Source organism: Prenolepis imparis, unplaced genomic scaffold (assembly GCF_030444845.1).
Source record: "Prenolepis imparis isolate NDT839.2.m4 unplaced genomic scaffold, iyPreImpa1.0 SCAF_4, whole genome shotgun sequence".
Classification (NCBI taxonomy): Eukaryota; Metazoa; Arthropoda; class Insecta; order Hymenoptera; family Formicidae; genus Prenolepis; species Prenolepis imparis.
The window spans coordinates 11,876,271-11,891,198 of record NW_028141162.1 but is presented as its reverse complement, the minus strand read 5'-3'; the positions used below and the strand labels follow the sequence as shown (position 1 = coordinate 11,891,198).

General features: G+C 33.1%; 2 protein-coding genes across 5 annotated transcripts; both read left to right on the top strand.

Annotated features, from left to right (window-relative positions):
• The first annotated feature begins 160 nt into the window (after positions 1-160).
• On the top strand, positions 161-9,182 carry Wapl (cohesin release factor wings apart-like). 4 transcript variants are annotated; one of them, XM_083035729.1, is made up of 12 exons: positions 161-484; positions 645-1,326; positions 2,283-4,285; positions 4,587-4,835; positions 5,284-5,532; positions 5,631-5,855; positions 5,934-6,156; positions 6,299-6,514; positions 6,621-6,800; positions 7,378-7,466; positions 7,635-7,736; positions 8,388-9,182. In XM_083035729.1, the coding sequence occupies exons 2-12, from the start codon at positions 1,143-1,145 to the stop codon at positions 8,538-8,540; spliced, it is 3,873 nt and encodes a 1,290-aa protein (XP_082891855.1). In that variant the 5' UTR covers positions 161-484; positions 645-1,142; the 3' UTR covers positions 8,541-9,182. The 4 variants fall into 4 exon arrangements, with proteins under 4 accessions (XP_082891855.1, XP_082891859.1, XP_082891857.1 ...); XM_083035733.1 differs by lacking the exon at positions 161-484 and having other exon boundaries at positions 523-1,326; positions 7,635-7,730; positions 8,391-9,182; XM_083035731.1 differs by lacking the exon at positions 161-484 and having other exon boundaries at positions 523-1,326; positions 7,635-7,730.
• Positions 9,183-10,107: 925 nt separating this feature from the next.
• On the top strand, positions 10,108-13,191 carry LOC145934790 (uncharacterized). Its single transcript, XM_083035540.1, has 5 exons — positions 10,108-10,332; positions 10,576-11,005; positions 11,099-11,266; positions 11,347-11,537; positions 12,247-13,191. The coding sequence occupies exons 1-5, from the start codon at positions 10,230-10,232 to the stop codon at positions 12,378-12,380; spliced, it is 1,026 nt and encodes a 341-aa protein (XP_082891666.1). The 5' UTR covers positions 10,108-10,229; the 3' UTR covers positions 12,381-13,191.
• Positions 13,192-14,928: the final 1,737 nt, after the last annotated feature.

Below are 14,928 nucleotides of genomic sequence, written 5' to 3'. Positions count from 1 at the left end.
AGTGAACGACATCTCTGGACAAAATTTTTCCGACGCTCTGATTGGCTGCAAAAGAATTCTAGAAATTCCCTATAGCCGATAGCCAATCGATACGTTGGACAAATTCAATGTAGACACCATCATTCACCATCGTTTAGCTATGAGTTTTGTCCAATCGAATCTCGCCGTTCGGCGTCGGAAAAGATTACGTGTTTGTTACGTATGATTTTGACAAGTTTTTGGCATCAAAATCTGTAAACTTTTATACCGTTCTCTTTTTTAAGAAAAACAAAAAATCAAAGAAGACTAATCGATCAAAACTGTCTCATCGGTGTGACATTTTATTGATATTTTCTCGACGCCGTTCCCAACGATTTTATTTATGTGGTGTTGTTTATACATGTCATCATATATATACATGTATGTATAATTTTTACAAAGTAGCGAAGGCTACGCTTAGCTCTATCTGCTGGAGAAGGCGACAAGTATCATAATTCTGCTCATTGTATGTATGTGTAGTACTATTCTTTTTTTTCATATATATATATATATGTATATTATATATATATATATATATTATATATATATATGTGTGTGTCTAAATCCCGAAACGAAAAACATCGGCAGATGGCTCGAGATCTATGTTGATGATTAATAATCCCCAGTCTCCGAGAAATTGGTAGAGTTGAAGCTGACGGAAAAGCGCGGAAAAGTCATCGGCGAGGCGGCGGAATAGAAGTGCTAGAAGGAAAAGACTGCGAGCGATCAGAGAGCGATCGGCGCCCGAGCGATCAAGTAATCGACTCCGCGATTGTTAATCGAATTTGTCGGGAGAGAGGGCCATCCGTGCATCGAAGTGGGTAGCCGCGCGAGAGAGAAACATGGCGTTTGTTTCTCACGTTGTTGTACAACCACGACCGAGTGTCTAGCTTAGATTTAAGCCGGAGGCTCGATCCGGAGCCGAGTAAATCCGGCGGATCGACCGGGGGGTGGAGGACCCAAGCAACCCCGTCGTCGTCGTCGTCGGGTCGATTCCCATCGCGACACCCTCCTCTCGTCGAGGACCGTCCTCTGCGCGTTCCGATGCCCCGGACTCGAGCATGAGGAGAGATTGCACCTAGATCCCCTGAGATGCCGAGAGAGATCGCCGAGACAAGCGCACAATGACGTCCCGCAGTTACACCAAGTCCTACAGCCGTAAGGTCAGCAGTGTAACGGCCGGCAGTATCCAGTTCGATAAGCTCTTTCGCGAGAACAGCAACCGGCCATCCGCTGCCAAGTCAGCGGGCACCGTTGGAAAATGGGGTATAACATCCTTCACGTCTATCAGGAGCACGAACATCAATGGTACGCAATTGTTACGGTGTTATTATGTTTACATTAGGGTAATAACTCTCTCGCTGTGCCAGTATAATAATCTCATGGCATTTGTATATCGCAGATGCAAAAATGTACTTCAGTACTTTTAGAAGCAAGATTTCTGTCTTCTATGTAAAAAAAAAAAATTTCTAGTTAAATTTTATTTTCTGAAACATTGTTATTCTTTATATCAAAAGTTTGTACAATTGCGAGGGAAAAGTTTAAAAGAATTAATTATACATAAAAATACACAATTACATGTATAAGTTTTTCTATATTTTATAGCAAGTATTAAGTTGCTAACATGAAGTAATTCTAATAATAATGTAAATGTAATTTTGGTAGAACTTTGTATATGCAAAATTATTTTTTTCACATAGCTTTCAATAATCAATTTTTATCATTATTATTTAGAATGATTGTAATAATTTACAAAATTTATTTTTAGAAACTGTGACATAATTGGCCTTATACTAATATTATTTGGTATTTTAATATTAAATAATAATCAGTATGATTGCATTTTGTAGAACAATTTAACAAGTTATAAAAATGTTTAGAATCAAATGAATATCAAAAGTACAATAATAAATTATGAAATTATTTAATCTCACACAGTTCAGCATTTATATACAAATGTATTCTATTTTGTTACTAAGAATAGATATAGATAATAGAATATATGTAAATAAATATACATGTAATTTTATACATTCTTGTAATTATCATTAGTCTTGAATAGTTTTATCTACAGGCAATATTAATTACTTTTATTTACTTTGCAAGAAAGTTTACAGATTTATCAAAAATATATTTTTTACAAAATTTTATTGTAATATACTTGATAGACTATCAATGTTGACAATAGGAAAATCAAATGACAAATGATTCTTATGTAAAAATGTCGAATTCTTTACAAGTATTGCAAAATATTTCATTTTCAGGGAGACGAGATGATATACATAATACATTCGGCGCAAAGAGAATGAAACTCGATTATGGGAATCAGAATCGCGTAAGTTCCGGGAAGGATCCATTTTCTTTTGAAACCGATCCGGATAACAAGCCGGAAGCTTCTCCGGCGGTTGCCAAGCCAAAAAAGTTCTTCAAGAGCAGAAATGTCCCGCCCGTGGTAGAGGAATCTCGCCAGGATGTGGCAATCTATAGACAAGTACCTGATTCGCAATACGGGAGGGCTCGTACCACGAAGCAACCCGCGCAGCAGCCGGCGCAAAAGCAGCAGCCAGCGCAAAAGCAGCAGCCAACGCAAAAGCAGCAGCCAGCGCAAAAGCAGCAGCCAACGCAAAAGCAGCAGCCAGCGCAAAAGCAGCAGCCAGCGCAAAAGCAGCAGCCAGCGCAAAAGCAGCAGCCAACGCAGAAGCAGCAACAACAGCAGCAGGCTGTAACGAAAGTATCACATGCTCCAATTAAGAAAGTAATAGAAACTTTAGATAGCACTCCTGATATCTCCAATCGAGAGGAGAGCAAACCTCCCATCGTGTTAAGAATATGCAAAGGTACAGCGCGATTGGTTTGCGGAGACGTGCAGCAGGATACTCAGGACCTCGAACCCGACACCTACAGGATTTCCACCAATCTCGCTAGTCCTTCTAAAGTCGACGTCGAACGTAAGACCCTCAATACGGAGGCGCCGCTCAAACCCGATCATAGACCCCTGCGTACGCATCAACCTACCATTTCGACCGTGTCGATTCCTTTGGAGAACTCGGACATGAGGAGAACCACTCGTAGTCGCGCCAAGAATCTGCACTTGGACCTGACGGCGACGAGCAGCACCGTGACGCCGTCGACACCGATTACTCCCAACTCGCACGGTTCCGGTCTCTCCTTGACCCTGCGAAAATCCGTGACGGACTCCAATAATACCCTCATATCTCATTACGATATCGTTAAGACTGACTGCAGCTCAACATATTCCTCCAAACCGGTCATTGAACCGTTGATCGGACGCGATCAGCCGCTACCAACCACGACTCAGGAGCTGATCGATATACTGTCGAGCGACTCCGATACGAAACCAGCACCATCAGCACCATCACCGCCGCCGGCGCCGGTGCCGGCGCCGCTGCCTCCGTCGTCGTCGTCACCGTTGCCGCCGCCGCCATCACTTCCACCACCGTCACCATCACCGCCACCATCACCATCACCATCACCGCCGCCACCACCACCACCACCTCCACCACCAGTGATTGCCAATGATAATGATAACGTGGAAAATACCACTGCAGAAACGTCGGAAAGTGTTGGGAGCCAAGTTCAACATTGCTCCATAGACATCCTGACCAATGAAGTTGCGGTACCTGTTGTGCGGCCTGAATTCGTAGCGATAGCGCAACAACCCGAACCGGAAGCAGAACTCGATCCCGAATCGGAACCGGAACCACCGGCTCGAATCGGACACGGTACGGATACCACTGTCGAGACCACCGTCGCTGCTACCAGCACCGCCGCTAAGACTTTGGTAGATCAGGATTGGTTCTCGGGCAGCGACGATAGCGAAGGTGCTAGCGGGAACGCTGAGAGTGAGATGACATTGCACGTGACGAGTACAGTCTCTGAATTGCAAATCTCCGATCCGCCGTCGACGACGGTCCCCGCGTCGATCAAACCCGCTGCGAAGAAAGGCAGCATCTTCAAGAGCCGCTCGACAGGAGCGACGGATGGGAACAAGAGACGAGCGTTGTACAAGCACAAGTGGTGCGACAGCGACAAGGAGTCGACCGCTGCGGATACGCCTGCCACTGGTAACAGCACGCCGACCACCGCGTCTGGCTCCAGCAGCGCGGGACCTGTAGCTTACGAGGAAGAGTTCGATCCCTCACAGTTGACGAGAGTCGTCACTTATCCCGCGGTCGACTCCTTGGATTTCGATGACGAGGCCGACGCAATCGTCACGAGTATCCGCTGCGGCAAAAAAGTTAAAGGAGTGAGTATATTATATATATGCTCAATATTTTTGGAATATTGCTTCTTTCCCCTTAAAAGGATAGGATGCATCAATTATATAATGTTTTAAATGATTATAATGCTGAGTGTTGAGATTCCATCGATAGATTTCTATCAATTTATTTTGATCACAAATTATATAAGATTAATTATATATTCTGTCTCTAATTACATCACATAATATATATGAGAGTTACATATAAAATTAAATGTAAAAAAAACTTGTTTACGCACAATTATGTAATTTAATTCTACATATGTATTTAAATTCTATTTTGCAGTTCTACACTGTAGTAAAGAATGTAAAGAAAGCTCATCAGATACAAGAGAGTGGAGAATTCCAAGAATTTAATGATGATGTCGAATATATCTTGGACACTTTGAGAGAAAATAATCCAAATGCTACTCGTTGCCTTTCAGCCATACGATTAGCAAGTAAATGTATGGCTCCAGCATTTCGCATGCATGTGCGAGCTCATGGAACTGTTGCCAAGTTTTTTAAAGCTCTTCATGATGCAACTAAGGATCAGGTACTGGATGCTTATAATAATATAACAAAATCTCATCCATTTCTTTGTATCTTAGAGATGGGCATTGATAATAGCAAAGAGAGATATAGTTTTGAAATACTAAGAGTAACCGAGAAATGTAAGCAGAAAGGCAAAAATATGAACAGTTTCTTGTATTTCTGTATCTAATTTAAACAAAAAAAAGTGCAATGTCTTCAACATTTTATAATTTATTGAATTTGTCATATAACTGAGTGATCATGCAAAAAGAATGAGAAAATAAGTAAGCATAGCGCAACAATATTTTCCTTTTGCATACTAATGACATGCCAATAAGTGTACATCAGTGTTTTTTGTCCACCTCTAATTTACATATGTTCGATTATTGCATTGCAAAAAGCTTTTATTTATATATATATATGATTTGACTTTCTAATATCAATTGTAAATTAACATTATTTCATTACAGAGTCTTGGTTTATGCACAGCAACAGTAATGTTTGTCTTAAGCCAAGATCGTCTAGCTATGGATCTAGATCGCGATTGTTTGGAATTAATGTTAAGTCTATTAGAATCTGACGCCAGTCATAAGGACGCTCTTGACGACTGTGGTCTCAGTCATGCCGAATTACTGAAAAATAAAGAGAAAGTGCGTCAATTATGCGCTGATATACAAGCTCAAGGACACGCTAAACATCTAAATCTAGATAATATTACTGTAAGAGAACAATTTCTTCTTCATATAAGTTTTCTAAATTTTTACTTTATCATTGCTCTTTACTTTCTTAAATATTTATAACGTATTACTTTTAACAGGTTGGTCAGCTTGCTATGGAAACACTTTTAAGTCTTACATCGAAGCGCGCTGGAGAATGGTTTAAGGAAGAATTGCGAGAGTTAGGCGGATTGGAACATATTGTAAAGACAATTCGAGAATGCCACCGCCATATTAACGGCCAGAATGTCTTAAGATCTGGCTGGACAGATCCTTTATTAGATAAATTACGTAAAGTTGACAGATGTTTACGTGTATTAGAAAATGTAAGTTATTTTTTTTTGTTTTCTTCTTTTATTTCATATTACGCAAAGAATAGCTAAATATTGCAATATTCTTTTTAGGTAACACATATGAATGAAGAGAATCAAGTGTATTTATTAAAGTATGAGGAAGGAGTATTAGTAAGCACATTAGCTAGTTTATATCACCTGTGTGGACAAGAGATTCCCATTTATCCAACGACAGATCCAAGCGATAAAAGTTCCACCGGTGCTGTTGTTAGAGAATGTCTCTTTGCAATTATTAAAGTTCTCATCAACCTTACTCATCGGTTTAACAGACAATGTATGATTTTTTTACTTTTTCATATTATTAATGCAAGCAAATTAAACTACAGTTACATATTTATTTATACATTTCTCAAATTAAATTTTTATTATTAATCTGTATATAAAATACATTAGTAATATTTATGATGTTTATATAGCTTTTGGTAGCAAATCAGTTGGCGCACAAGTTGGCGTTTTGGATTGTAGTTTATTTCTTTTATTACGTGTGCCTGAATCACTTCCGGAAGAAAAGCGCTTTGACATGATGATGCTGGCGTTAATTTTATTGATAAATTTAGTAGAGCAGTGCGACGATAATAAGCAGTTACTCATCGAATCGAAAGCACCTACATCACCAGAAAATATTTTTGATGGTAAGTAGTCCTAATACAGTTTCTGTTTATACAGTTTCTCAATACAATTATATATATATATATGTATATATATGTATATATAATTTTATTTTATCCATATTTTCAGCGGAGGAAAGTGGCGTGGGGTCCTTAATCGATTTGTTTTACAAGCAAGAGGAACTTGCGCGTGCTGAGGAACAGAAAACTGATGCCATTTTAGATGGAAAAAAAGATTCTGAACAAACAGAGACGGTGTCAACCACCACTAAATCTCAGGAGGAATTTATTGAAGAAACCGTCACTAAATGTTTGTATCATGCTTATATGTATTTATGTACATGCGTACATATTTAACAGTCTTTCTTGATATCTTGAATATCTTTCTTGATATCTTGAATTTTGATATCTTGATATCTTGATATTCTTCAAGATATTAATAATAATACATAATTATATAGTCAGAATGAACGGGTCAACAAACTCTTTGACAAATAGAATTAAGTTTTTTTCTTAACAAAAAAAATATCAAAAAGACTATATTTTTTATGGATTTCTATATTTTTATTTTTTATACTCTTTTAATAATTTACATTTTTTTAATTGTATATAAAATATTTTATATATAAAATTAAGCTTGTAGGTAATCTGTGTATCATTTAATATGAATTATTATAATAATTTTTATTTAAAGTAAATTTGATACAAAATACTTTTGACAAAGGCTTTTAAAGTTGTTATCAAAGATTTAAAAAATGTGTTGTACATACAAGATATATATATTTACATATTACTTTGAAATATATAAATATCTGCACATTATTAAAATAGTATACATTTATGAGTTGTGTACGTGTAAGGAAGCATAAACTTATTATTTTTCACAGTATTACAAAAAGCTGGACGACATATGGAGCACACATTGATTGGTGCATACGTAGTGCTTTTACTTGGATACTTAATAATGGATAACAAGGTAAAAGTTAAATGTAATTACACGAAAAGTTATAATGGAAGATGTGTAATCAATAACTTCACTGAAATTTACACATGTCTTCTAATATATCTACATGTATAGAAATGAAACACTCCTAGATTTTTAATATTTCTCTTTGTTAACAAAACTTTCTTCTGTGTTCTTTAGGAGTACGAGTCATTGGTACGAAGTAGATTGCCAGACAAGAATTTCGAAACTATGGTATCTGTACTTCAGAAATTCTTCAACTTTATGAATATAACGGTATCGGTAATATTGTCTTTTCGAAAATATTTTACTTTGGCCCGTATTATGAGCTCGCATCTATCTCTAGATGTATCTCTAAAGTTAGAGGCGCAGATAAATGTACATCTAAAATCAATCATATATTTATCGCACATTTAGAGCTTACATCTATCTCTTAGATGTGTCTCTAAAGTTAGAGACGCAGATAAACTGACTTTAGTCATACATTCATCTGCGTCTCTCACTTTAGAGGCACGCATCTATCTCTTAGATGTGCCTCTAAAGTTAGAAGCGCAAATAAATGTACCCAAGGGCACATTTATCGAGAGTAGCATAAATGTGCTATAAATGTGATACAAAATAGGTTTTTTAGGCGATTTCCTCTAGATGCGCCGCTAAATGTGCGCTCATAATATCGCCACATTTATTGTGACACGTTTAGAGACACATGTAGAGATAGATGTGCGCTCATAATATCGCCACATTTATCGTGGTACATTTAAAGGTACATCTAGAGATAGATGTGAGCTCATAATACGGGCCTCTCTAACTTTAGAGACACCTCTAGCTTTAGAAGTACATCTAGAGATAAATGTGAGCTCATAATACGGGCCATTGTGTCTATTTGTAAAGTACGATATAATTTAATCTCTTCTTTATGCATATTTATTTTAGCAGAATGAAGTGAGCAGTTGTGGAATTGCTGCTACCGAAAAGGTAATCAAGTTCCTAAAAATGTCAGATGCCAGAATAGAGGAAGAGAAGAATGAGTTACCATTGCCAGCATTAGAAGACACCAATACAATGCTTAACTTAACTTCATCTTGATTGATATATTATACACACACTTGACGGCATTTTTTCACCTGGCGAATGCAAAGAGCCAAAGTTGTATTTGTCCAACAGAAAGAAATTCTTTTTATTACGAAGCAGATGGACTTGTTTCATATTCATATTTTTTGATACATATTTATTCACTTACATAATTTATTGTTTTAGGTTTCTTTATTATTATTATTATTATTATTATTGATTTGGTTTATTTCTTTATGAAGTGGAACTTAGTTATATTCGCTAGTTTTAAGTCTAAAACACTGTAACTTTGTGAATTACATATAGGGGCACATCTTGTAATTATAATTGCAAGGCACTTATCGCAATTGTTATTACCATTTTTAAGATATCATTAATATAATTCAAGATAATAAAATGCCACTTTTTTTTTTCTTTTAAGTTAATAGATCAAAAAGAATAACGCGATAAGCTTCTTGCTCCAGCCTATACAGTTTAATATCTTCTGTATATCATCTTAAAAAATGTACAATCTATTAAAATTATATCTTGTTTTAAAATCTATTAAGTAATTAAACAGCATTAGGACATGTGATCCGCTGAAATTCAATATAGCATTATGTATAAGTTTATTTTAATATTAAAATTATATTATGATGTAAGCCTTGTAAATGTAAATTTATAAATTATAATTGTATAATTATATTTCTGCAGAGTTTCGAGTTATTTTGTATCCTAACTTTATATATATATAGGCTCATATATTTATGTAACATATGATTACTATACATTATATCCATGATATAAAAAATTTATATTCTACTCTATATAATGAAATTAAAAAATTAGATAATATATTGTTATATTTGTAGTAAAATAGCTGAAAAAGTGTATACAAAGAATCCATAGAATGCTTTTTTTAAACATATATACTTGACATATACTTCTCTCATTAATATAGAATTAATCATATAATTATAATATATCAAGAAATAGCTTTATAAATAAAGGTTGACAATGTAAAATTCTTGCCAGTAAAATATATAGACATGTATAAATAATTAAATTTTTAATTGTATAAATACTGCGTCATAAATATAATTAAAAAAATAAAATAATGTATAACAATACAATCTTATAATATACATATTGTAAAAGAACGTTTACTGGGAAGTAGCATTAATAATAACGATAAAAACAAAAATATTTTTGGGGGCTCTAAACACGTGCATTGCATTTAAAATAATGGGATATTTATTCTTATTTTATTTCGCAGAAAAAATAGAAGCACAAAATATTCTTCGACTAAGGATACACTATTTCGAATTAATCAGAACAAAGAAATCATTTTGCGTAATCAATAAAATAGAATACTTTTCCATCCTTTTCCGCGCCAAAAACACGAATCGAATGCTGACGTATTTCCTATTTCCTGCTTCCTATTGTAAGGGCTCTTGTACACAGGACACGTCACGCGAGAAGCTTCGAGAAGCGATACAGTAGCCAATCGATGTATAGCTTCTCTAAAAGCGAAAGGTTGATTGGCTAGTATATCGCTTCTTGCCACGTATAAGAAATTCAGTGTAGAAGAGTCTTTATAAGACTAGCCTTGACTGTCGACTGACTCTAGACGCTATCCGACATTACATCCGGTCTACCCACGTGTTGAATCAGAAAAGAGAACAAGAGAAAATTATATATATATATATATATATATATATATTAATGCAAGATTTTTTAAAAATGAATACATATTGGAATATGCTTTATCTAGAACATCCGCCGTATGCAACTTGGTCCATGAAATCATCATCTGCCAAGGAAGCAGGTATTTTAATTCTATTCTATTCTAATAATGCTTGTACATTCGCGGAACACGTGGACGCGTGTGAAAAAATATTGGAAGAAACTTATATAATCGCATACACACACATTTTCACGCATGTATCATTACACAGTTTATCATTTTAAACATAACGTTGAAATTAGAAACTAAAATTAGAATTCGAAATATGTATAATTGTGTCTCTATATCTATGCACAATCTAACTTGTTCGCTTTTATTTTTTAGGTGTAAATGTAGATTTCTTTAAATTTGTGCTCAACGAAGCAATCAAGGACTTAGAATCAATGGATATTCTTCATACAGAGGCTGCGGCTTTAAGTCGCTTAATATATCGAATGAAAAATAAATTTCGTAGTGATAAAGGCTTAAGAAGCATGGTTGCATTGAATAAAGCATTGATTAACTATTATAACATGTCTTTGCTGAAGGAATATAAAGACTTGCGATCTGTCATTGAAATGGAAGATAGTATTCATATATTACCTAGTAAACAAATGCTGGAATATGTACTTGTGAGGACACAAGGATTTGCGAAACTTATGATTAAAGTAGAAAATATAGCAAGACATTCTGCGCACTTTTTAAAAGCACGAATAAATTTAGGTCATGCGTGGAGTATTGCTTTAATCGCTTATGCAACTGTGAGCAGGATTTGGTACGATTTTTATGAATTGTAAACTTGTCTTTTTTATTTATGGTATATATAATATTCATATATATTATGCTAATAATATTCATTTCTTTGTAGGTTTTGCTCAAGAGGAATACTCAACAAATCTTGTGACTGGTACAACAACCTATATAATTGTTACAAGAACTTTGAGTGTGTTGGTCTACCTTGGATTCCAAAAGATCAAAGCTTGCCATGCGATTTAAGAGTATGGCTCTCTTTAGACCTGCTCAATACAGAAATAAAGTATGTTTGTGCTTGTTTAATATAAATTTAATTAAACATACAATATTTTATAAAATAAATTAATGAAATTTTTACTTTAGCATGCATGATACAACTACGCAAAATATATCTGAACGATTCATGCCAGAAGCATCTGATAATACAAATGAAATAAGTTACAATACTGATGACAAATTTAAAATTGATATCCCAAAAGTATTACAAGCAAATTCTTCAACCTGTAATGTATTGGATGATAAATTAGACAATGATGACATAAATGATGTTGGAGGTATGTATTGATTAGAGTTATATATTTAAATATTTAATATTTCTATAAGGTATTTTTTCTACTTCTTTCTATCTTATGCATCTAATATATATATATAGAAATAAAATGTAGAGATATGAAGTAATTTTTATCAAGGTATGAAGTAATTTTTATCAAAAGTATTTTTTATTCTACACAAAAGAAAAAGTTACAAAGTTTTATAAAGAAATATTTTATTTGTAGCAGATAAAATATAATAGATAAAGATAATTCTATTACCCTTATCAGTTTTATAATAAATAAGAAAATTATTGATGAGTCACATGGAAGTATTATAATATTGTTAACTTGTCATATACAAATAATAATTAATATTGCTTGTAAAAAGAATCTTTAAGTTTTTAACAGTTTTGTGATCACCAAAATATAATAAGCATTGTGTTCCAAACATTTTATTTCTCTCTTTGTAATCTTTTGTAAATTTAAAATTTTGACAAGTTATATATTGTATTATTCCATAGAGAGTGTTGCTGATTGTATTTTATTTAGAGAACGCGCCTATATTAAAGTGTTATTTTGCAGCTTTTTATTTCCAAATAAAATTCTGCAAATTCTTATTTTCATTTTTTTTAGATAAAATTATTATCACAGATAAAAAAAATATAACGCTATAACAAATAAACAGGAATTCTTTTCTACAATAATATATTTAATATTATTTTTCTTGCAGAAGTAATCGCTCGGGAGACTTTTGGGAGAAGTCTTCTGAAAGTGCCATCTAATACTGAAATTCCTCGGTCAAGGAAGCGTAAACATAAATACACTTCTAATAAAGGGGAAACAACGGGGAAACGGGTTAAATAAAAAAAAAATTTAAATTTAAATTTAAAAAAAAATAAAAAATAAAAAATAAAAAAAAAGGGAATCAAGAAATGTACCAAAACTGAAAGCCAAATCAAAAGCTTTGAAATTCAGTTTTGTTACATTTGTTATAAGACTGTTATATGCATGAAATTGTGATATATATGAATTAATCTGTGATATAGATATATATATCATACGGTGATATATCTATCTAGTCAAAAAAATAATCTCATAAATGTATACAACTGAGATTTTTTAATAAAAATATTTTTATATTCTGCATATATAAAATTAAATTAATTAAAAGGCATGATAAAACATATTCTTGTATAATGATATACATATAAAATCGAGAATGAGAGAGATTCTTGTATTATACAAAGAATTATATCCTGGTATCTGTTGCTATCCAATACTTTTAATTGCAATTGAGAGCATCGACAAGCGAATTATCTTACGGGGAGGAAGAGAAGAGTTAAGGAAGAAACAAAAGCGACATTATGCAACTCTAAGTTAAACGATGCAAGGATAATAACATTGAAGCACACAGTAACTATAGTTTTTGTCGAGGGTATTTCCATATTTATATAAGATGTATAACGCGATGATTAAACGTCATAGGCCGGGAACAGGTGAATCGCATATCTTCGTGGTCTCCAAAACTTCAGACCGAAGAAGTCGGAATGTCTCTTCCGCATGTTGTTGAAACAGCAGGCGCGAAACTGCCGGGTGCCGCAGATATCGGCGCATTCTCGCCCGCACTGATCGCAGGAAACAGTCTCGCCAAAGCTCCACAGCGCGCATACTGCAAGAGCATAGATGAAATTATTTAGAAAATGAAAAATGCAAATATACACAAATCCTTTCTTTTTATATATATACATATATTTTATATATTTCTTTCTATATGAGATAATTAACGTTGCATGTTAAATCAAAACTGATATATTTTATTCAGAAAATTGCAGCACTTAATTTTTTCTAAATAAATTTCTTTTTACACTATTTTTAATGCATATTTTCAAATTAATAATAATAATTCTGTTAAAGAGAGGGCATAGAGTAATATAATAACGCGTGAAAAAAGAAGATAAAAAGATATAGACGATCGGTGTGAAATTAAAAGAATTTCAATCGCATATCGCGGGGGTAGATGAAAAAAAGTAAAGAGTAAAGCGCGAAAAGAAATTTAATATAAGTATACCACAACACGATACATTTATGCATGTAACGTAGCCCGATCGATGTTTGGTAATGAATGTCAATCAAGTAATTACAAGTTATTTCATATTATGTAAACGAATGCATATCTTTATGAAACTTTCTTCAACTTTTGCATTTTTTTATTCTGGACTGACATTATCAGCCAATAACTTTAATAGATCTCTTATCTAATCTCTAACATCTCAATATCATAAATGAAATATATAAAATCAATAATACAAATGTGTGTCATGTAAAAGTAAATCATAATATCCCCGAAATAATATATCATTTTTATTTATTATTTATTATCATTATATCATTTTATTTTTTTTGTTTTTGAAAAGTTTTAATATATTTGGAAATTATATATATATAGTATATATACATAGTATATATACTTGCATTTTTGAATCAGTAAAAACGAATTAGTATAAACAAATAGATGAAATAAATTATCTTATATGCGTTATACTTTATTACGAATAGAGCGAAAAATGAGATATACGATGCTATATATTATTAAAACGAAAAATTACAGAAAAATTAAATTAAGAAATAATTAAAATTGCGATTATCAAAAGTACCACTATTACTTGCTTTTTATTGTTTAATCATCTCAATTTTTTAAATATATTGCACTTAATAAATATTTGTAACATCGTTTTAACATTTTTTTCTATTTATATTATTTCAGTCTAAATATCATTTTCCAAATTATTTGTGGAAAACAAAATTTGTACGTCTTGGTAATTTGTCGTTAAACAAATCAATTTTATAAAATTTATTAATAGTACCATATAATGTTTGTGTATGTGTATATTTGAGAAATATTACGAATTATAGAGGCATTGAACGATCATAAGCTATTCTTAGCATAAACTGTTAATAATAGTCTACTGTTCTCAAACAAAGAAGAAGAATCAACGCGAAATCCGGCGATACACACTTTGTCTTACTTTTAATCGGACGGTTGATCGGATTATCCCGTAAACACGAAAGAGACTGTAAACATCGTAATTATCAACTTCATTTAGCATCTCTTTGATATGTCAGCGATTTGTAATTAGTGCACTTTATTGCAAAAGTATTATGCACAATATTATATAATATATATATATATACAGGGTGTCCGGTGGTTCGCGTTTCACCTGTCGTGGACAGATTCCTGGGATCATTTGGAGACGATTTTTCCTCAGCGAAAATGTCTTATTAAAATTAAATATATATATATATATATATATATATATATATATATATATTAAATATAAATATATATATATAAAATATAAAAAAATAATACTTAAAATATCAATTAAAATATAAAATGAAAAGAGAGAGATGT

Coding starts and splice junctions, on each gene's coding strand:
- Wapl (XM_083035729.1), top strand. CDS start 1,143: ATGACGTCCCGCAGTTACACCAAGTCCTACAGCCGTAAGGTCAGCAGT. Junction 4,286..4,586: donor GCGGCAAAAAAGTTAAAGGA/GTGAGTATATTA, acceptor TCTATTTTGCAG/TTCTACACTGTAGTAAAGAA. Junction 6,157..6,298: donor TCATCGGTTTAACAGACAAT/GTATGATTTTTT, acceptor ATGTTTATATAG/CTTTTGGTAGCAAATCAGTT.
- LOC145934790 (XM_083035540.1), top strand. CDS start 10,230: ATGCAAGATTTTTTAAAAATGAATACATATTGGAATATGCTTTATCTA. Junction 10,333..10,575: donor ATCATCTGCCAAGGAAGCAG/GTATTTTAATTC, acceptor TTTATTTTTTAG/GTGTAAATGTAGATTTCTTT. Junction 11,267..11,346: donor CTGCTCAATACAGAAATAAA/GTATGTTTGTGC, acceptor TTTTTACTTTAG/CATGCATGATACAACTACGC.